Below are 21,126 nucleotides of genomic sequence, written 5' to 3'. Positions count from 1 at the left end.
TATATATCGTGGTGCAAGTCGTATACGTTTACCTTAACTACCTCTATGGAATCGTGTCGTTGATAAAAATGATTTAAATATAAATTCCTTAAGAAAATATTTACTTACACAATACAAATTCAAGAACTAATATATGTAGTAAAATTAATAAACAATACACTAAAAAAAAAAAAAAAAAAAAGACAAAACAATAGTCGTCGAGTTACCTGCAAAAAGATATGAACCATATATCACAATATAGCATTAAGTAGTCTGAGAATCTGAAAATGATTTAACATTCTAGAAGTTGGTTTTCTTAAATTTTATCATCTGTTTTTTGTTTGTGTGTGTTACTATTGTATATGGATCGATGGGTAACAAGAACAAACTGGTGCTGCTCATTGTTGTTACAATGTTACCCTCGAACTTCGATTCCTAAAGCTTAAGCACTCGTATATTATAATTATTTTCACATTGAGAACTATTCGTATATCATTGAAATGTGGCATAAAGTATTTAATATTTAATTAAACATATATAGCTTACCTTGTCGTCAATCTATGATTAGTTGTATTGGTTTCGGCTGCAATTGAGAAAACACGAAGTCAATATCATAGACATAGTGAGTATTTCATACCGAACTCTAAGTAATGAAAAGAGAAACTTACTTGAGGGTGAGTTAGAGACAAAGAAGCAGGCCGCAATGACAACATAACACAAGAGAAGAACCAAGCCTTTCATATAGTGCGACGTCCCATCCTATTAATCATATAATATATATATATATATATATATATATATATTCATAAAACTATATATTATACACAGCCTCACTCTATTTTCAATGCGTACAAAAATAAAATTGCACCTGCAATATTAAGGAAGTAACGATAATGGACAAGGCAAGACAAGCGGTCTCAAGGAGGTTGAAGTTAAGGTCCATTTCTATTCCCATTGTCCATGCCACTAACACTGTCACTGGTACCTACATTCAAATTTGAAATTAGATTGTTGTAAGAAAAGTGAACCATAATGAAATATTTTCTTAATTAGTACAAGGTTATGAAAGATATCCTATAAACTTGATAATTGAGCCAAGTTTGTAAACTTAGCGAATTATATAAAACTTGTTAAGTCGATTTGCCTACCACGAACAAAGCAATTTGCGTTGCAGACCCGAGAGCAATTCCAAAAGTTATATCCTGATAAAGAGGTTGGATGTGAATATTAATGAACTAATATGATGTAATAAATTAGGAGGAAAACGAAGTAAAACATACGAGTTTGTTACGGAAGGCGAAGATGACAGCTCCAGCATGCTCAGCTGCATTACCAACAATTGGTAACAATATGATTCCTATGAATCCCACTGATAATCCCCACGAGTCTGCTGCGTCCTGTCCATTTCATATTTACTTTGTTTTAGTTTACTAACTTATAATTGAAATTAATCAATTACAATCGAATTTAAGTATTCAAGAAAATACTACATTAACAGACCTGGATAGTGGAGACAAGGTACTCGGAGAGCAAAGCAACGAGAAGTGTCATTATAATAAGCCAAAAAAACGCACTCCACATTCCAATAACGGCTTCTTCTTCTTCTTCCTTGTTTCTCACGTCATCGTCATACACGTCCTCTTCTTCTTCTTCTTCTTCTTCCCTCTTTTATATAATTAACCGACGCACACATATAGATTATAAGAAGCAGCAAAAGATATATGATTCTTATTGTGAAGAGTAGTATAAGAGAGAGTGTCAGTGTGTGAGAGAGAGAACCTGAGGAAGAGGAGGAGGAGGAGAGAGATGAGAAGAGAAGAGGTGAAAGATGAGGAAAGCCAAGTAAGCAACGAGCATAACCAAGCTGCTTACTCGGGACAACACAACAACAGCTGATCCATCGTCTTCAGCTTGCATTGTGAATCTCATTATCACTGGTAGTGTTTGACACAAGAGCGCCAGATACAACAACATGCTATTCATTTCTCCCTGTCTCTGTTCTTGTAAACAGTTACGAAACATGCATGATAAGATGATACATATATTTAAGGATCGGGGTAATAAATTTTGAAAGAGTAATTTTTGAACGTACTGAGTCGAAAGATTGGTGTTTGCGGAGGTTAGAGAGACCACCAAGGAAGAGGGAAGTGCCTAAGACGAAGAGAAGATTGGAGAGAATAGAGCCAAGAAGTGAGAGTTTCACTATTCTCATCTTTCTTTGTCCAACCGCTAGAATCGCTATTATCATCTCAGTGGCGTTCCCACAAGTCGCGTTCATTAATCCCCCAACTTCACACATTCATAAAAATTATTTTCCACCATTAATTTTCCCATCTAAAACCGTTTCACATTATCACATTAATTCCAATTTCCTTAGTTTGTTTATTTAGCTTGCATGTCAATAATGTTATCAAATCCAGATCATAATCTCAAAAAAAAAAAAAAAAATCCATTTAACTTCGGTTTTGTGCTGGGTAACCCGGCCGGTTCGATTTAAATGGCAACAAATAACAGTCAACGAAGTTTAAATGATCACCTGTTGGACCGGTATGGAAAGCAATTTGCCTGTTTAAGAATAAAAGAAAGAAAAATTATATATGTAGATTAACAATTTTTTTTTTGGTAAAAGGTTAAATTTTATACCATTTTCTGATTTTTTTCTGTACAAAAATGAGAATACAAATACTGGAGAGGAAGAGAGAAAAACTAGAAAGGAAATGAAATACATCCAAAATAGAAAGCAAGAAGAAATCCTGGAACGGTTATGAGTCGATCTCGGATAGTTCGATCCATAGCTGCTTGCACTGCTGAACATTGTGAGGTGGTGGAGGTGAAGATCCTGGCATTCCGTTCACGCCAAATTAGATAACAAGATGATTGAAGAACTAACTTGGCAATTACCACGACATCTGTTGCAGCGGGGGTCCTGGTCTGCAGAATCCAACTCGTGATTGAATGGAGTGTTGATGGTGGATTTCTCCAGATTCTCGAAGCAAAAGATTGCCAAACCCTTGCAGAGAAAGAGCATTCAAAGAAAAGGTGGTTGTGGGTTTCGATCCCGTCAGAACAAAGCACACAAGCTGAAGGGATATTAAGGCCCCATGCTCGCAGCCTGTCTCTCGTAGGCAGTCGCTCTTTTAATGCTAACCATAGGATGAAAGTGTATCGGGGTACCCCTTCCTTAAACCAAAGCACCTCGTTCCATGGTACTAACGGAGAGTGTACACGTAGTTGCTCCCAAGTATCCTTGGAAGAAAAAGAATCAGCAAAGGTACCTGAGTTCCGACGCCAGAGAAATACATCGGGGCCCTTGAGAATGTCCGGTGGAGTGATCGTTGTCAAGGTGATCATTAGCTGTTGTTGCTCTTCCGATCTAGCTCCCGGCATCCACCAACTCCCATTTCTGACTACATCAGCGACAGGTGCCTCTTTCCTTACTCGCAGTGACCGTGTCCCATTACTTCCAATGAAGCTTATCAGAGGACCGTGTTTTGTCCAGTTATCATGCCAAAAGGATATACTAAGACCATTCCTCACTTCACACTTCATAAACTCTGTTATCTGCTGCCTCAGAGAGATCATACCTTTAATAGTTCTGGAGAGTCGTGGATTGTCCTGAATAGTCCAGAAACTCTTCCTTTGGAGTATATTACCTTTAATCCATGCCACCCATAGAGAACCCGAATTTGTAAATAGGTTCCAAATGAGCTTGAGCTGGAACACTACTGCAAATTCATCCAATCTGCGAATTCCAAACCCACCTACTTTTTTGGGTTTACAAACATCCTTCCAAGCGACTCTTGCTCCCACAGCCGTTGTTACTTTGTTTTTCCAGAGGAAAGCCGTACACAATGAATCCACCTTTTCATAAAATCTTTTGGGGAGATTAAACACTGCACTCCAAAAATTCACCATGCCATATATAACCGAAGAGATAAGCCTTATCTTCCCAGCAAAAGATAGAAATTTTGCCGTCCAAGCATGTAACTTATGGGTGATTTTCTCAATAAAAGGTTGCAGAGTTGCAAATGAAATACGTACAGGATTCAGGGGTAATCCTAGATACCGGGTAGGAAATGTACCAACCTTTATACCTTGCAAAGCACTTAGTACTTCTACTTGGATGTCAGTATAGCCCCCAAAGAAAAGTTCAGATTTTGCCTGGTTTACGTCTAAACCACTGATTTACTTAAAGTGAGACATTGTTCCAGCAATACCAGAAAGTGAGTGTCTTGCACCATCAGAGAATATCAACAAGTCATCTGCAAAGAGGAGATGAGTTACCACAGGGGAGGAGCATAAGGGGTGAAGCCTGAATTTTTCTTGTACTGCATCTCTTTCCAGTAATTTTGACAAGACCTCCATCACCATAATGAAGAGATACGGTGAGAGTGGGTCCCCTTGGCGAAGCCCCTTCTTTCCTGGGAAGAAACCTGCTAATTCCCCATTAATAGAAACAGAGAACCGAGGGGAAGTAATACATTCCTTTACCCATGTACAAAATATTGGAGGGAAGTTTTGAGCCTCTAGAACCTTTAAAAAGAAATCCCAACAAACTGTATCAAAAGCCTTTCTGATGTCTACTTGCATGCAGCTTTTTGGGCAATCCTCCTTCTGGTAATTTCGAATTAACTCTGAAGCAAGTAAGACATTCTCTCCAAGGCTTCGTCCTTTAAGAAAGGCGGCTTGGTTTGGACTAATACATGCTTGAAAGAGAGGCTTTAGTCTGTTGGCAATGATCTTTGATATGATTTTATAAATCAGATTGCAACAACTTATTGGTCTATAATCTCCTAACTTGCATGCTTCTGGTATCTTTGGGATAAGAGTGATGGCGGTATTGTTCACATCCCGTAGCATCCATCCCAATGGTGTTCCAGGTTGCATGGTAGAACTCAATGGAGAAACCATCTGGTCCGAGACTCTTATCTAGTGGCATTGCAAATACAACCTCTTTTATCTCCTCAGCTGAGACCATTTTCTTCAACTCTGTACATTGAACATCATCACATCTGAATGGTAACAAGTCCTGCAGTTCGTGTTTTGTGATAGGAGAAGTTGACATATCAGTGCATCCCACTATCCCTTGGAAATACTCAGCCGCATGGTCTTTGATCTCCCTATGCTCCACTATGCGTCTATCCTCTGAGTCTACCAAATAGTGGATATGATTTCGTGAATTTCTTTGGGACGTAGTCTTATGGAAATACGCCATGTTCTTGTCCCCTAGATTCATCCAAGTGGCACGAGATTTTTGCTTAAAGAACTTTTCCTCTGCCTTCATAAGAAATTGCCATTGCTCCCTGGCTTGATGCTCTTCTCTTACGGATTGAGGATTAGGGTTTGATAGAATGTTTCTTTGCAGAATTGCAACTTTTTCAGCTTGATGTTTTACTCGTGCTGTAATGCCACTAAAGTGCTGCTTATTCAATCCCCTGATCACTGGTTTTAGCAGACGGAGGGACCTTACAAGCTTAAACTGAGAAGATCCTACTATCGTCTGAGAGTTCCATGCTTGCCTCACAACTTCCTGATAGTCATGGTGGTCAATTACGTGGTTAAAAAACTTGAAAGGCTTCCTAACCACTCGTTGAATAGAAGGCAATTGGAAGAGGCAAGCTGCGTGATCTGACTTCATAGGAGGTAGGAAATCTGCATAAGAACCTAGGAACTGCAAGAACCAAGAATGGTTAATAAAAGCATGATCGATCCTCTTGGATGTAGGGTTCTCTTCTTGATTATTCCACCAAGTGAAAGGAAGCCCTTTTGCTTGAGCCTCAAACAGTTCAGCTTCTTGCATAGCTAAGTTGAAATCATTCATTCCCGTAGTGTCCACATTCTGGGAGAGGTGTTCTGAGTGGTGTGAGCTTCTGAGTATTTGATTAAAATCCCCTACAACTGCCCAGGGATGCCTCATAACTGGAGTATTATCATTCATCCAAGTCAGTTCCTCCCAGAGTTGCTGTCTTTCTTCCGGCGTGTTATACGCATAAACAAAAGTTACAGTGAGACTGATACTATAAGTCTCAATATAGATACCGCATGTTACCTGCTGCGCCGACACTTTATACACCACCAGATTGACTGATGGATCCCATACCAAGAAAATTCTGGCTGTAGCATGGTGATCAAAATTCCCAAAAACTTTCCATCCAGCAGGAATACCCCTTAATATCCGATCTGCGTTTATAGGTTGCAGATGCGTTTCTAAGAACGCTCCAAAAAGTGGCTTATGGATGTTAATCCATTCTTTCGTTGAGTCCTGACGTCTGTTACTATTAAGACCTCTTATATTCCACACAAAAAACATATATAATGTTGTACTACTGGGGCAGTGTGGCCTTACGACCACTCTTCCGGCGAGAAACCAGAATAAACGGAGCTTCAATATCCTCCCCTATCTTGACAGAGCTATTCGCTTGCTCATGAACCTTGTCCTTATCTGCCAAGTCCGAGTTATCCTTTTCTTTAGTGAGGGTTGGGTTATCTGTCTGCTGACTACAACCTAAAGCATTTATCCCATCCTCTGGCAGAATAAGTTTTCCCCTCTCACATGACTTTGTCTCTGTGGTTTTATGCTGGATTCCATCAGCGTGACTTAATTCCACTGAAAGACCCGATTCCTGGGAAGGTATCTCTCCATCTTCAATCATTTTTATCCCGGATTCTTTGCCTGATTTAGACACTTCCTTGACTTTCCAGGTTACTCCCGGGGATTTGCCCTGGCGGGACCGTCTATTACTCCTCGGTCTGCTACGAGATCTTATCTTCCTTCGTCTGTTTAGGGGAGGCACCTGCAGCCATGATGGACACCGACTTCTATCATGACCATAAGCATGACACTCTTGACATTTGGAAGGGAGCCAAGGATATGTAACTGAGACTTCGAATTCCCGTCCTGAAGACAGTCCCATGATGAGCTTTGTGGGGAGATCCTTAGTGAGGTCCATCCTGACCAGGATTTTAGCCACATCAAAATTCTCCTTTCTCTCTGTTTCTGGAGCTAACGCAATAGGTTTCCCTACTGCTGTAGCAATTCTACTCAGACTCTGTTTATTAAACAGGAGATATGGTATCCCTCTGAATTCAGCTGTAATCGCTGCTGAGGTGATTTTAGGTGCATTTGGCTCAAACTCTGGTGACCAAGGAGAGACAAACATTGGGTGTCCTGCAATGTTCCACATATGGCGGCTGAGGAGAATTGCTCGGGTTCTTGGATTGGTTACTCGCAACAAAAAAGCTCCTGGGCCGGTGTTGTGAACAAAGATACGAGGACCTTGCCTTGCCCATATTGCATTAACCACCCCTATTACCCTTCCCATTTCTGGGTAGTTCCCATGGAACTGAGCAAACACAAATTCTTTAAACTCATCCTTCGCAGCTTCGATATTATCATCAGGAATGAGGATGAAAGGAACTCCTGTGATGTGCTGTGTTGGTGTACCGATTTCCTCCAAGTCGTCCTTGAGGAGACGAGACCATTTTTTTTTCAGAGCAGGCTTAACCTTCTCTGTAGATATAACCGTTTCTGCTTTGCTCAGAGGAGTAACAGTAACTGTTTCTCCCTTCTCCTTAGCTACGAACCCGGAGACTACAGTCTCAACGGGTACAAATGCGGCTTCAATCTGAGCAGTTTGAGTAATCTCAGGAGGAGAGGTGGTACATTGTAGACCAGGGGTCATAGTGAGATCCGCTCTGTCCGGAACACCAGCGATTTGCGGGACTCCTGATGCGGTTTCCCCGCACTCAACAGAGGAATCTTCGACAGCTTCTTCTAAGGTAGGAGGGTTATCAATTACGATTGTCTTCTGCGGGATTCCAGCCAAAGCAGAGAGACGAGCAAACTTCGATGTGCCCGGAATTACAGATCTAGGACGGGGGTAGCGGGAGATGATCCCTTCTTCTTCTTATGCTTTGCCATTCGATAAATTTTTTTTCGTCTCCGGCGTGAGGTCGGAGGCCGTCGGCAATTAGGGTTAAAGAAACTAATCGCCTTAAAAGTCGCTTCAAGAGAGAGAAAATTTATTCTGCCCGTTTTTGTAGGTTTTTAGATTAACAACGTTATTAATTTATAGTAGTAAAAACGTTACTAATTTAATAGAAAGAGAAGAATGAAAAAGAAGATGAATAATTTATTACTCTGTGAGGAAACTGATACGTTCGGCCAAAGGTGTCAATCCCAGCAAGCTCAACGCAAACACCCACGCCTGTTTTTTGTTTTTTTGGTTACATGAATGAAGTTCAAGAGAAATATACCAAAATCAAAATGATCTTCAAATTAATGTTTCGTTTATAATTCCGGTTGATGTTGTTTATATGTTATGGTTTGTAAAAAGTTGAGAAACTTACACGTGGACATCCATAACGGTGAGCAACAACGGCGAGTGGAACGGCTGGGAAGAGGATGAACAGTTTGGTACCGAGAAGAACTTCTTGGAGATTCGTCAAGATTAGTCTCAAAAACTCCCAACGAACTCTCGAGATCAGCTTCAGATCCGATCTCTTCCTTATCATCGACGACGCAGACACCGTTCTCCGCACACGCCTTGACGTCTCCGCCGTTGGTTTATCACTTCCTCCGCCATTTTCTAATAGGGACAAATTCGGAGACGGTTCCGTACTGATCCAAGACATTTTATTCGTTGACTCTCTCTCTCTCGTCAATAACACCTATTTACTTTTTTGTTCCTTTGAATCTGTTTTTCTGAAATCTGAGACTTTTTTTTTTTTTTTCTCGGTTTTGTATTATTTATATCTGTATAAAAATTAAAACAGAACGCGTGTGAAGGAACGTTTCTTTCTATATCCTTTTTTGTTGTTGTTGACGTCTTTGTATATCATTTTTAACATTTTTGGTCAATGTTTTTGTGTCTATCATTTATGTCAATATATCATTTTATAACTAAACGTATAAAGAACTAGTACTATATATAAGAAGAAGAAATGAATTAATGGCTTCAATCCCGCAAGTTGCAACTATATAAATGATTTGGAATTTTTGTGTCTCCTTGCACATGTTGGACTCAATTTTTGTGTCACTTGAAAACTCTTTACAAACTTCCTATGTGTTATACTAATGAAATGAAGAGTGTACGTAGGGGATTAATTTACATGCATCGATCCTCATAGATTAAACAAATCACACATCTCGATAACGGTCATATAAGTGAAAACACAGACAAAAATTGGAGTTATGTGCGCGTTGTTGACTCATCTAAGTTGCATTAATTAGTCTTAACGTGTGTTATTCCCCCACGAAATTTACGAATCATCTTCTATAAACTAATTCTCTTATATGAATTTATGTCTTTATCTTGCGAAACTCCCTCGAATTTTCTAAAACTATTTGATGTCTGTATCAATAGGTAGCCTTAATTTAAACCAAGTGGTTTCGAATTGAATTTATTTGTGACATCCGAAAAATACAATCAAAGTTGTATGAAAACGTTTATAAAGACAGTACTCTAGACCGGACCAAATCAAAAGTTCAACTCGGTTTTGATTTATTTCAAATTATGTATTTGTAAAAAATAAATCTATACCATACACTAAAAAATTTATTCCATACACACACAAATATAAAATTGTTACACTACGTCGGTCTAATTTGGGAACAGCATACCTGATCAATATCCTTCATAGCAATAAAAAGAGCAGAACGGGTCGTCTACGTGAGATGATACTATCTTTATTTTGTAAGGACAACGTCTTCGGCAGGTTTTGCATATAGGTCGAGTTGAATAAGTGTTGGGAAGAACATGGACCGTTGTTTTGTCCCAGTTTACTGTGCGAGTTTGTCCAGCGTTCATATACGGATCTCTTCCTAGTAAACAGTCGATGTGGAGTGTGACTCCACACTCATTGCATGCATATAACCCTTTCCTTGGATCTATATCTTCCTCGCATATTTCGCACCCATAACGCTCATCTTTTGCATCTTCTTCGTAAGAGAAATAGAGCAAATGCTCGTCATGCTGGTACCTCGCTGTATGTGGAAGCGTGGCACAACGAAAACACAAAACAAAATCGCATTTCACACAGTTCAAAGGTTGTACCTCCCATGATTGACAGATGGAACATATTTCACCATCGTATTGAGTAGAGGTAACGAACAAGAGATGTGGGTGAGAGTGATGATGGAACGGCTCAGATATAGAAGCACAAAGAGTATCTAACACCATATAGTTACACATCCCTTGAATACCACATGCATATGCGAAACCGCATGAGTATCGTCGACATTTCCAACATTGAAACCAACTTGTGGTGTAACTGAGTTCTAGAATCAATGGATGAACATGCAGCATAAATTGTTTAACACGAGGAATATATGCACATGATTCATGTAAACTGAAATCATCACATTGCAAACATCGATACACATTACCACCACCATCAGCATCATCATAACAAGGAAGTCTGCACGCTTGACAATGCTTGCTTTCATTGTGAATTTTCTTTTCAAGTCTCAATTGATGACCCGGATGAGTGGGATGTTGTATAATCCCATCCCCTTTATCCTCAAACACTTCAGATTTTTCATATGTACTTTTTTCAGGCTCTCCTTCAAGTTCTTTCCCGTCACACACATCACTTTGCATGGCACATCTAGAATGCACAGCATAAACGCATCCCTCCTTCACGCAAGAGTATTCTCCGTAATTTTGTTTTATCTTTGCATGACAAACTCCACAAACAGTCGGGTCTTTGTAAGGAAGATTACAAGTATAAGTGAGGCGATGATCGTGACGAGATACCTTTATGACATATGGTAAGTCGACACATCGTTTATGGACAATGAAATCACATAGGAGACATACATATAAGTAATCGTGATCGCCATCCAACCCACAGACATCGCAAATCAAAGTGGATATCCTTGGGAAGTAATGAAGGGTATGCTTATGCCTTTTCGGATTGTTTATAGTAAGGGATGTTGGTTTCTCCGCACAGGGTGGATGGAGTGAAAAATCGCAAAGAGAGCAGTAGTAAAATAGCTCGTGATGGGCCCTTCTACAAGAAGAACATTGTGTATGTTGTGAAGGTTCGGGAAGCCAGAGAAGTTGAAGAGGATGTTTTGGATGATCAGAGGAATGGATCTCGGAAGGAGACCTAACACATTCTTTGTGGTACTGTTTTCTGCAATAGCTGCAGAAATAATAGGTTTTACCTATCATCTCTATCTGACATACCCAACAATAATATGTTACGTTGTCCTCTTCACCTTTTCTTTTGTTGCGAAGAAGCATGGAGTGATGATGATTGGGCTTATCGTCTTCAGCATCAGAAATGAAATAGGAACTCTTGATTATGTGATGGATATTCCCACTAATTGTTGTCACTTTGCCATTCTTATCTTTTTTAAATCGTTCTACAGGGCATAAGAGACGATAGGAAGAAACGTCCTCAAGAGGATCCATTGGTTATTACAGAAGATTTAAGACTTAGCGCGTCTTTTTTCTTTTTTCATTTTTTTTTTTTTTTTTTTTTTTTTTTTTTTTTGTGAAAAGATTTAATGTCTAGTTGTGACGACAATTGGCTAAAGCTATAGGGTTTATATGTTCATTTCATTTCAAGTTTGTATCACGGCAAGTATCACAATTTATGTTCTTTTCTTAATGCCCCATTATTAAAAGAAAAAGGTTAGTATTGAAGGGACACATAATATATTCTATGTTCTTTTCTTAACTAACTGGCCATTTGGCATCCCTGTAACGGTATCTCATTTGACCATAACTTTGACCCAAAAAGCAAATCGAAATGAGCTGCTAGAGAAACAAACACAACGGTAGTTTAGAGGTGGAAGATTCATGAGTTTGTCAACCTATTATTCAGAGGTTGCTTTCTCTAAGCAGCTTGATGCAATAAACTCGGTTTCCGAGATGCTTCACCTCCAGGCCAGCCTCTTCGCAACCTAATATACTTCCTATGTGTGTTTTACTAATAAAATATAGAGTGTAGCATTACTGTCTCGTAGATTAAACAAATTACATATCGATGACCTTCGAATAATTAAGTGAAAACACACGAAAAATTGGAGTTATGTACGCTTGACTCATCAAAGTTTTATTAGCTAGTCGTCTTTACGTGTCTTATTCCCCCCACGAAATATACGAATCATGCATCGTTCTCAAACAAATTAAAACATGAATTTACGTCTTTATCTTGCGAAACTCCCTCGAAATTTCTAAAACTATTTGATGTCTGTATCGATATGTTTGGTGGTAGGCTGGTAGCCTAAATATAAACTAATTAAAAGTGATTTTGAATTTTACATGTCTCTGATAACAAACAATCAGCCACACAATTACCGAATTATTAATTTTGTATATCTATGTGACATCTTAAAAAAATAACGTTTGCGAAGAGAAACCATTATATGTTCATTTCTTGTAGCATTATCAATAATTACCTTTAGGCTACATGGAGCAATTTAAAAAAACCCCATAATTCAATGTTTTTTCCTTCTCCTTCCAAAAATACGAAAAGTTTGTAGAAATACGTGTTTGATATCAAAATTCAACTCAGTTTTAGTTTACACACTAGTATTCTAGAATTGTCAAAAATAAATATATTTAACGTGCTTTTACACTTAAAAAGTTTTTAAAAAGAAAATCGACAAACACAGATATAGATGAAATTGTGTTACATTTGGTGTTTTGTAAACTCAATAATTGTTACATGAACGCTGTTTATTACGAATAAATTCTAAATAAATAAAACATGAAATGGTTCTGATACCATCCTATCCTTGATACATGATACCTATATAAAGAAGCCTCTTCCCACGCGATGATCAGTTTCAAGGCAATCAACAGAGCAGTATGGGCCGCCTGTGCTAGATGAATTTATCTTTATTTTGTAAGGACAACGTCTTTTGCATGTTTTACATATAGGCCGAGTTGAATGAGTGTTGAAAAGAACACCCGTCCAATATGATCCAGGCGTGACATAGGGATCTCTCCCTAGTAAACATTCGATGTGGAGTGTGACTCCACACTCATTGCATACATATAACCCATTCTTTGGGTTTATATCTTCCTCGCATATTTCGCACCCATATAGCTCATCACTTGCATCTTCTTGGTAGGAAAAAGTCAGCAAATGCTCATCATGTTCGTATCTGGCTTTATGTGGAAGAGTGGCACAACGAAAGCACAAAACAAAATAGCATTTCACACAGTTTAAAGGTTGTTCCTCTGATGATTGACAGATGGAACATGTTTTGGTTTCGTGTTCACCGCAGGTGACGAACAAGGGATGTGAATGAGAGTGGTGATGGAACGGCTCACATATAGAAGCACAAAGAGTGTCTACCACCCAATAATATTCACACCACCCTCGAAGATGACATACAAATGCGAAACCGGATGAGTAACGATGACATTTCACACATCGGAACCCGGTTGTGGTATAACTGAGTTCTAGAGTCAATGGATGAACGTGTAGCATAAATTGGACAACACGAGGAAGATATGCACATGATTTATGTAAAATGAAATCATCACATTGCAAACATCGGTACACATCACCATGGCCGTGCCCGCAATAATTAGAAGGAAGTCTGCACGCTTGACAAGGCTTGCTTTCATGGTGGGATATATTTTCAAGTCGCAATAGATGAAGCGGATGACTCCGATGCTGTATAACCCCATCACCTTTCTCCTCAAACATTTTAGTGTCTTCATATACTTCTTCAGGCTCTCCTTCAAGTTCTTTCCGGTCACACACATCGCTTTGCATGGCACATCGGGAATGCAGTGCATAAACGCATCCCTCCCTGGTGCAAGAGTATCCTCCGTAATTTTCGTTTATCGTCGCATGACAAACTCCACAATCAGTCGTCTTCGTCGGCTCTTTGTAAGGAAGAGTAGGAGTAAAAGCGAGACGATGATCGTGGCGAGATACCTTTATGACATATGGTAAGTCGAGACATCGTTTGTGGACAAAGAAATCGCATAGGAGACATACATATGAGTAATCGGAACCGTCCACCAACGCACAGACATCGCAAACCAGACCGGAGTTCCTGGGAAAGTAATGGAGGGTATGCTTATGCCTTTTTGGACTGTCTACAGTTAGGGATGTTGGACTTCTCGCACAGACTGGATGGAGTGAGAAATCACAAATAGAGCAGTAGTAAAATAGCTCGCAATGGCGATGTCTACAAGAAAAACATCGTTTATCATGTTCAAAGAAAAACATGCCGGGAATCGAGACAAGTTGAAGAGGATGTTTTGGATGATCAGAAGAATGGAACACGGAAGGAGACTCAACACATTCGTTGTGGTAGTTTAGGTCGCAATAGCTGCAGACGTAATAGGTTTCACCTAATAGTTTTTGCCCACAAGCACAGCACCTATATGTTGCGTACACTTCTGAACTTTCTTTTCTGTTTTTGCAAAGAAGCGAGTGGAGATTTGGATCGCACTTTTCTTCTTCAGCCTCAGAAATGAAATATGAACTATTCATTATGTGATGGATTCTCCCACTGATTGTTATCACTTTGCCATCTTTCTCTTTTTCATATCGTTCGTTTGGGCATAAGAGTCGATAGGAATGATCAGCGTGGTCAAGATGATCCATGTGTTTTACCAACAGATTCAAGACTTGCAAGTCTTTTCCTTTTTCCTTTTTAATTTTAAGCTACAGACTACATAATATACACACTGACCAAGACTTTCATGTACACAAAGATAATGTATCACGCCAAGTATCACAGTTTATTTTCATTACAAACTTTCTCACCGCAAAAGCAAGAATGCGATTCTTAATGTGTGTGTGTGTTGCTCTAAAGTTCTAATATGATTCTATGTTCCATTTTTGAAAGAAAAGGCTAATATTGATTCTATGTTCTTTCCTTAACTAATTTTCCCACCTATTGTTCTATTATACTACAAAATGAGATCACAGTTTTTTTTCCGTCCACCCATTCAATTCAATTGATTAAGGGGAAACATTAGTTAAGAATCGAAAATTTCTCATTTCACCTATAACTTTGACACAAAAAGCATATCCAAATAAGCTGCCAGAGAAACAAACAGAACGGTAGTTTCGGAGACGAACGATATGTGGAAGACTCATGAGTTTGTCAACCTATTATTCAGAGGTTGCTTTCTCTAAGCAGCTTGATGCAATAAACTCGGTTTCCGAGATGCTTCACCTCGAGGCCAGCTTCTTCGCAACCAGTAAAGAATAGAGACTCATCGTCTTTCCCAATTCTTCGTCTCCAGCTCATTAAGAACACCGGACGAGGCAGTTCTGTGTCTGCTCCTACAGGTAAAAGAGTAAAATGTTAAGACTTCTTTTGGTGTGTGGGAGTGGTGGTGACAAAAAAAAAGGACTACTGACCATTTAGCTTGCATTCTGTTGGACTAGCGGCATTGGTTGGTTTGTAGGTTTTGAGAAGAAAAGTCAGAGACTTGATCAAGTTTGGGTACTGTTTCACATCTGCGAAAAAAACAAATGTGAAAAATGTATATGTATAGATAGTTTTCCAATAAAACAGAATGGGAAAAAGGTGTTTACATACATAGAAGTATATCACTGGCTATGATCAAATCCCAATCTGGTTCCGAGATTGGAAATTCATCTCCCCATGTATCTGTCATAATAGACAAGAATGTAAAAAAATGAGCAGAAATAAATCAAGTCAATACTTGTCATTTTCCTAGATAAGAAGAAGGTGGTTCATTGAGAGAGTGATAAGCAGGGGAACTCACGCTTGATATGAGGCAGGGAAGGGATAATCTCGTTTGCAATACAGTTATGAACAATATTATCTTCAATCTCTTGGTCATTGTAATCCGAAGTAGTAATGTCGAGATTGAACTCTTTCTTAAGAAAAATAGCTAGAGCCCCTGTGCCACTGCCAAATTGATTATAAGTACAAAAAAGCCTGATCAGTGGACTCTGACGACACTGGCATATAAAAGCAGTTTGTAAACTACGAAGACACAAATCAATCATAGTTGGGGGATCCCAAGAACAACGATACACAAAAAAAAAAAAAAAAAGGAGACAAGGAAGTACCTTCCAATCTCGAGACAGCGCCGCCTTTGGATCAAGTGTCGATGCTGCAGTAACCAATCAGCAAAGGCAAATGTACCTGGCCACAGCAAGTTTGCATTCAGCTGGTGGAAACCAAATTCCCGGATTTGCAATTCCTACTCAAGATTCAAATAACAACAAATAATCACAATCACGACCGACACAGAACTGTACTCTCTAGTAGTTTAACTACTTCTCTGTATTACTAATACTCAAAACTAAACTTAAACCTTAGTCAGAAAAAAACTACTAAACTATTTTTTACAAGGAAACATGATTCCTCAAATCAACTTAACCACTATACTAACTCAAAATCCCTGAAATCAGAAGTTCAAGTTTCTTCACTCTTCAACGGAGGAGAGAAGATAAAACTAAAATAGGAAATCGATAGCAGAGTAAAATCGGGGACTGAATTAAAAAAAATTACAAATCCAGGAAACTGGTGATTCCTCTCAACGAAGCTCTGGCTCGTCTCCGTCGTCTCTCCATCTGCGAAAAAAAAATTACAGCTTACTTCGCTTTATATATATGATACTCTCTCTACGATCATAGCATAAATAGAAAGAGAAGAGGCATCACTGACCGGAGGAGTCACCGTCGGCGGCGAAGAGGGACGCCGGCGAGAAGAGGGCTATGTCCATGTCACTCGTTGAGTTGTTTAGGTAGCGGGGAGACTGGTTTGATCGAACGGCTTATAGACGTGTGTTCCCATCTCTGAGACCCTCTGGCCACCCTAGAGTGTCCGGAAATTTCCTAATTCCGTGCAAAATAAAGCCTAATTTAACCTTAAAATCCCATTAGGGCAACTAAAAGAGTACAAATTTCAGGCCCATCTCCACATTTGCCATGGATGTCTTAAATTCGTATGTTATCCTTTTAGCTCAATATTGTTTTTTTTTATAATTTTTTTTTCTTTTCCAACCGAATTGAACTTGTCTATGTAACCGCACTAAAAAAAGTACTGTTCTAGGCTTCTCCAAAGTCCAAACCCTAGTCAAAATACAATTGAGATAGGTCCATAAGGAGAAATTATGGTTTCCCAACTAATAAAAATGTGGTATGAAGTCTCTTGTCATCTACCTCGAAAATTCCAAAACCCGAATTTGTTCTGATAGAGAGTATTGGAAGTAGTACAAAAGACCATGAGAAGACAGGCGACACAGAGATCTTTCTCGTAATTAATCAAACAAAAATAAAACAATAGATACAAGAGAAAAGAAAAGAGAGAGAGAAAAAAGAAAAAAAAAATATTACATTCAAGTGAAATGAAACCAAACCTCAGCAGAAAATACAAGTAGAAGAAGAGAAGCTTTTTGGGCCAGGTGCTTGTTCTTATAATATAAGACCACTTGCAAAGATCATGAGACCAATCTCGGTATAATTGTGGACAGAGCAATCCTCAGCAGCAAGCAATCGATCCCAAAGACGAGGAAACAAAGAGGATAAAATAAATAGAAGAGATTTACATTAGGTAGAGAGCTGGAATCTACCGCTCGGCTTTTTTCTTCTCCATCCCTGCCAAACAATACCCACCAAGACCATGAGTATAACGACTTATGACTTTTGTCACGAAACTATATAATGCAAAGAAACAGAACACCGAGAGGATATATGAGACTTACAAAGGCAATGTAATATAAAAAGGTCAGTCCAGCGAGGACAACAAACCCGATCTGGAACACATTGTACCTGAAAGATACCAATAAGAAAGGGATGATTTTCATTAGTCAGTCTTATGTACACATTGAGACCTATATCTGCAGAAGTCCAATATTACTTACTTGTAGAGGTACTTAATACCACGAAGAGACTGCAAAGTGTGGCCAAATATCTCCTGTGCGGCGGTGGCTTGAGCATAATATCCAAATGCAGTGGCGCAGAATTGGATCACACTGGAGTTTCAGTGAGCCACAATAGCCAATTGTAAGAATTAAGGTTACTATGTCTATACTTTTGATGCTTTCAGCTGACGGGAAATATGAGAACTAAGAAGTCTACCTGATAGAACAAAGGAGAATGAGACCAACATTGAAGAGGAAAGAGTTCATAAGAGTGGCTCCCCATCTGCAACAAGTAAATTAGGCTTCTGAGAAACCAAAAGAAAACAGAAAGATCTCTGAAATAGCAACAGCATTTCAAAACCACAAGATAAATTACTTCATTGGATGAATGGTAATGAAGACCAGCTTCAAACCAAGCATCATTGCCCCAGCAATAACAGCAAGTAGGAGGTAGAAACAGAAGAAAGCAAAAGCAGCTGTGCCCAGAAGACCTAGAGAAGAAGAAAATGTCATATGTATCAACATAGAGCCAGGTCAGACACAAAAGAAACATGGTATTGAGTAGCATAACAGGAACAGAAAATGAAGTTACCCCAGACGTCATCCAGTTTAATGAAAACTTCATTAAGAAAAGGAGAGAGTGGAGGGTCAACAAGTAGATATATGATGATGTGTGCAATCCAAGCCACAGAAACAATTAATCTTCAACGAGCAAAAGAAAAAGATTTATTTAATAAGAGCTTAACGGAGGGCTTATAGAGTGAAAGCGTGAAAGTACTAGAAGATTATGTAAAATACAAACCCTAATATTCCAAGAATAAACTTGGCCAAGTATCCGAGGACAGTGAAGGCCCAAGCAGTTTCTGCCTGGAAAATGAACAAGGTAAGGGACATGTTGGATTATAAGAATTCTTTCGATAGATAAACTACTGAGATACATATAGTCATCTTTACCTTCTCTCCTTGCGGATACATCTCTTCTAAGAGGTTCACATCTTCTTCCAATTGGAGCAACTCCTGCAGGGTACATGAAAACCAATGAAATCCAATTAAGAGCAGTTAAGAATTCAAATACACAATCAGGTATGCATAAAGCTGCCAGTAGTAGTGGGCCTATAGCAGAACTGATTTCTATTTTCTAGCTATATTTTTACTAGGAAAGATCACCTAAATAACTGCACCTACGGCCAAAAACCCCTCTACACATCAGTAACCAATATCAACAGAGGCATCGGCCAAGTTTGTGGATATGGAACAAATTTGAAATAAGACCCCAAAGCTTTAGATATGATGGTGTACCTTTTCAACTGCTTTCACATTTTTCCTCCACTTCCTTCCCTTAGCACCACTTCGTTCTTCCTGGTGAAGTGCATCAGCTGCTTTCTTTAGTTCTCTTGCCTTTTTACCTAGTTCAGTTGCTTCCTGGAAAACATTTAGATGACTTTTCAGGCCACAAAAGACTGACCCAAATACATTCTTTAGAAAAGCTTGGCATGAAGACAACTAAAAAACCAGCACAATGAACCTTTATATACTGTGACCGAGTGATAACAGCCTTTGGTCGTCTGATGAATGCGGTGATAAGTCCCAAGGGTAGACAAGCAATACCAACACCACCAAATATCTAAAACATTTGAGATAAAAGAGTTTCTCAGAATCTTTAGAGGAAACAAAAAAATGACAGCCACCAAAAGACTTTTAACTACAAGAGAACACAACCAAGCCTCCTTAATATAAGAAAGATAACATGCCTTCCAAGACAATGAGGTGCAACTTTTAACACAAACACCTAACAGAGGAATGTACATACCGTGAAGAGCACTGACCCAACAATTGTAGCTAGAGCAACAACATATTCTGGAAACGTAGTACGCATGGTCCACGTCTTCTCAGATGCAGCATTAGCTGTATATGCTGAGCACTGCCAATCAATTAAACAAAGGAGCACGAACAATATGTTACACTTTGAAATATACTTGCATAGAGACTAATGAGAGATAAACTGATACCAAGAATACAAAAAAAGATCAAGTATTACCTGACGAGCAGTGTTACCAATGCAAGGTTGATTATTTGAAAACTGCCATGAAGTAGGGAAAGTGGTTGTGGCAGAAGACAAGTGCCGGACAGAGAAGTCCACCTTTCCAATGACTCCTAAATAATAGATTGTAGAAGCACATTATAAGCAGAAACTTAAAGATCACGAAACTACAAGCAAACTTGGAAGCCTCATAGAAGATTAAAAAAAGAAGAGCTATGCTCATGTATGTAAGCCAAACACATAGGTGTGGAAGGACTCTAAAAAGAGCTGGGCAAGACAAAACATCATCTAATGATCTCACATCACTATGTAAATAAGAAGAACATCAGATAATCACCATTTTCACAATCCGACAAATGGTCAATCACTACTCCAACATACTCTCAGAACTTTCATCAAACCAGGGAGAATACGAAGCTCAAATCTACAAAAGAAATCAAAGCACAGTAACAACACTAACCGTATAATATCCCAAGCACCAGAGCACAAACAACAGCAGTAGTAACTACCCAAATCAAAGCACTTTTTATCCTCTTTCCAAGACTCCTGCAGTAAAAACGCAATCCCACAAAAACAAAAACAAAAAACATCAGCAACTTTCGATTATCAACTTTAAAAACTCACAAAATATAAAGTCGTGGAGAAAGAAACAAACTTGTCCTGGTCGCCTTCATAGAAAAACATAGCGAAAGGGATAACGAAGAAGACAAGGACAGCGTCGATAATGTAAACGGCAAGCCAAAGATCCTTCATGGGCAAAGTGAGGTTGCAGGCGCCGTTGTAAATCGAATGGCGACAAGCATGCCGGTTAGCCACATCGGCGGGCAACATGAGAATGGAGATCATAGCAATGGATAAACCAAAAACAACAACGAATTTGGGGAAATAAGCCTGGTTCGCATCATCTGGATGCTGGTAGTTAACGAGGAGGTAGATGCTGGAGATGAAAACAATGACGCAAACAACGATCGCTACAATCACGAGAGCGAGATTGAAATCTCCCATCGCGTCCCAATGTTACGTGAGGTCCTTAACCCCACCAGGGCCTAGATTGAGATTTGAGAGAGAAGCAGCAACTCGATTCAAAAAAAAATTAGGGTTTCTTTTGAGGCTTCGAATTTTGAAATTGAATTTGGGGATTTTTTTTTTTTTGTAGATCTGTTTTTTTTCCACCTATGTCGAAAAACCAGGTTGGAAAAGACAGACGAAGACTGCGTGTCCCGGATATGTGAACTCGAGTCTGATAATTTACGTATAAGCCCCTCACTTATATGT

At 39.1% G+C, this 21,126-nt stretch overlaps 5 protein-coding genes across 7 annotated transcripts; all 5 read right to left on the bottom strand.

The window, feature by feature from the left end:
• Positions 1 to 41: 41 nt before the first annotated feature.
• Positions 42 to 8,715, bottom strand: LOC104708998 (vacuolar cation/proton exchanger 4). Of its 2 annotated transcripts, XM_010425656.3 has the most exons (12): positions 8,329 to 8,715; positions 8,119 to 8,186; positions 2,516 to 2,544; positions 2,072 to 2,268; positions 1,759 to 1,974; positions 1,480 to 1,644; positions 1,260 to 1,376; positions 1,128 to 1,181; positions 848 to 964; positions 648 to 738; positions 526 to 562; positions 42 to 206 (listed from the first exon to the last, which is right to left on the bottom strand). In XM_010425656.3, the coding sequence occupies exons 1-12, from the start codon at positions 8,611 to 8,613 to the stop codon at positions 203 to 205; spliced, it is 1,380 nt and encodes a 459-aa protein (XP_010423958.2). In that variant the 5' UTR covers positions 8,614 to 8,715; the 3' UTR covers positions 42 to 202. The 2 variants fall into 2 exon arrangements, with proteins under 2 accessions (XP_010423958.2, XP_087317598.1); XM_087461472.1 differs by lacking the exon at positions 42 to 206 and having other exon boundaries at positions 415 to 562; positions 8,329 to 8,706.
• Positions 8,716 to 9,463: 748 nt separating this feature from the next.
• LOC147940603 (uncharacterized) lies at positions 9,464 to 11,503 on the bottom strand. The gene has a single exon (XM_087461470.1). The coding sequence runs from the start codon at positions 11,397 to 11,399 to the stop codon at positions 9,606 to 9,608; it is 1,794 nt and encodes a 597-aa protein (XP_087317596.1). The 5' UTR covers positions 11,400 to 11,503; the 3' UTR covers positions 9,464 to 9,605.
• Positions 11,504 to 12,563: 1,060 nt separating this feature from the next.
• LOC104708996 (uncharacterized) lies at positions 12,564 to 14,628 on the bottom strand. Its single transcript, XM_010425655.2, has one exon. The coding sequence runs from the start codon at positions 14,563 to 14,565 to the stop codon at positions 12,745 to 12,747; it is 1,821 nt and encodes a 606-aa protein (XP_010423957.1). The 5' UTR covers positions 14,566 to 14,628; the 3' UTR covers positions 12,564 to 12,744.
• Positions 14,629 to 14,942: 314 nt separating this feature from the next.
• LOC104710000 (protein N-terminal and lysine N-methyltransferase EFM7) lies at positions 14,943 to 16,868 on the bottom strand. Of its 2 annotated transcripts, none has more exons than XM_087461468.1 (7): positions 16,613 to 16,868; positions 16,457 to 16,518; positions 16,012 to 16,145; positions 15,702 to 15,847; positions 15,512 to 15,583; positions 15,331 to 15,429; positions 14,943 to 15,252 (listed from the first exon to the last, which is right to left on the bottom strand). In XM_087461468.1, the coding sequence occupies exons 1-7, from the start codon at positions 16,668 to 16,670 to the stop codon at positions 15,083 to 15,085; spliced, it is 741 nt and encodes a 246-aa protein (XP_087317594.1). In that variant the 5' UTR covers positions 16,671 to 16,868; the 3' UTR covers positions 14,943 to 15,082. The 2 variants fall into 2 exon arrangements, with proteins under 2 accessions (XP_087317594.1, XP_087317595.1); XM_087461469.1 differs by having other exon boundaries at positions 14,943 to 15,246; positions 16,613 to 16,806.
• A 249-nt stretch (positions 16,869 to 17,117) lies between these two features.
• LOC104708995 (LIMR family protein At5g01460) lies at positions 17,118 to 21,093 on the bottom strand. The gene is made up of 14 exons (XM_087461467.1): positions 20,507 to 21,093; positions 20,312 to 20,397; positions 19,849 to 19,964; positions 19,621 to 19,731; positions 19,336 to 19,434; positions 19,110 to 19,232; positions 18,765 to 18,827; positions 18,613 to 18,677; positions 18,403 to 18,512; positions 18,187 to 18,301; positions 18,028 to 18,093; positions 17,811 to 17,921; positions 17,652 to 17,718; positions 17,118 to 17,544 (listed from the first exon to the last, which is right to left on the bottom strand). Exons 1-14 carry the CDS (start codon positions 20,854 to 20,856, stop codon positions 17,497 to 17,499), a joined length of 1,530 nt encoding a protein of 509 aa, XP_087317593.1. The 5' UTR covers positions 20,857 to 21,093; the 3' UTR covers positions 17,118 to 17,496.
• Between the last annotated feature and the right edge of the window lie 33 nt (positions 21,094 to 21,126).

The sequence above is a fragment of the Camelina sativa genome, chromosome 8 (assembly GCF_030686135.1).
Source record: "Camelina sativa cultivar CO46 ecotype springtype chromosome 8, ASM3068613v1".
Lineage (NCBI taxonomy): Eukaryota > Viridiplantae > Streptophyta > Magnoliopsida > Brassicales > Brassicaceae > Camelina > Camelina sativa.
The sequence above is the reverse complement of the archived record's forward strand: the minus strand, read 5'-3'. Positions and strand labels throughout refer to the sequence as shown.

Excerpts from the sequence above, each read along its gene's own strand:
- LOC104708996 (XM_010425655.2), bottom strand. The coding sequence starts at position 14,565 with ATGGATCATCTTGACCACGCTGATCATTCCTATCGACTCTTATGCCCA.
- LOC104710000 (XM_087461468.1), bottom strand. The coding sequence starts at position 16,670 with ATGGACATAGCCCTCTTCTCGCCGGCGTCCCTCTTCGCCGCCGACGGT. Across the intron at positions 16,519-16,612 it reads CGCCGACGGTGACTCCTCCG|ATGGAGAGACGACGGAGACG; the intron begins GTCAGTGATGCC and ends TTTTTTTCGCAG. Across the intron at positions 15,584-15,701 it reads TTCCCTGCCTCATATCAAGC|ATACATGGGGAGATGAATTT; the intron begins GTGAGTTCCCCT and ends CTATTATGACAG.
- LOC104708995 (XM_087461467.1), bottom strand. The coding sequence starts at position 20,856 with ATGGGAGATTTCAATCTCGCTCTCGTGATTGTAGCGATCGTTGTTTGC. Across the intron at positions 19,965-20,311 it reads GGTGCTTGGGATATTATACG|GAGTCATTGGAAAGGTGGAC; the intron begins GTTAGTGTTGTT and ends TCTATTATTTAG. Across the intron at positions 18,094-18,186 it reads ATTACCATTCATCCAATGAA|ATGGGGAGCCACTCTTATGA; the intron begins GTAATTTATCTT and ends TACTTGTTGCAG.
- LOC104708998 (XM_010425656.3), bottom strand. The coding sequence starts at position 8,613 with ATGTCTTGGATCAGTACGGAACCGTCTCCGAATTTGTCCCTATTAGAA. Across the intron at positions 2,545-8,118 it reads CGTATCAGTTTCCTCACAGA|GCAAATTGCTTTCCATACCG; the intron begins GTAATAAATTAT and ends ATTCTTAAACAG. Across the intron at positions 1,182-1,259 it reads TCGCCTTCCGTAACAAACTC|GATATAACTTTTGGAATTGC; the intron begins GTATGTTTTACT and ends CCTCTTTATCAG.
- LOC147940603 (XM_087461470.1), bottom strand. The coding sequence starts at position 11,399 with ATGGATCCTCTTGAGGACGTTTCTTCCTATCGTCTCTTATGCCCTGTA.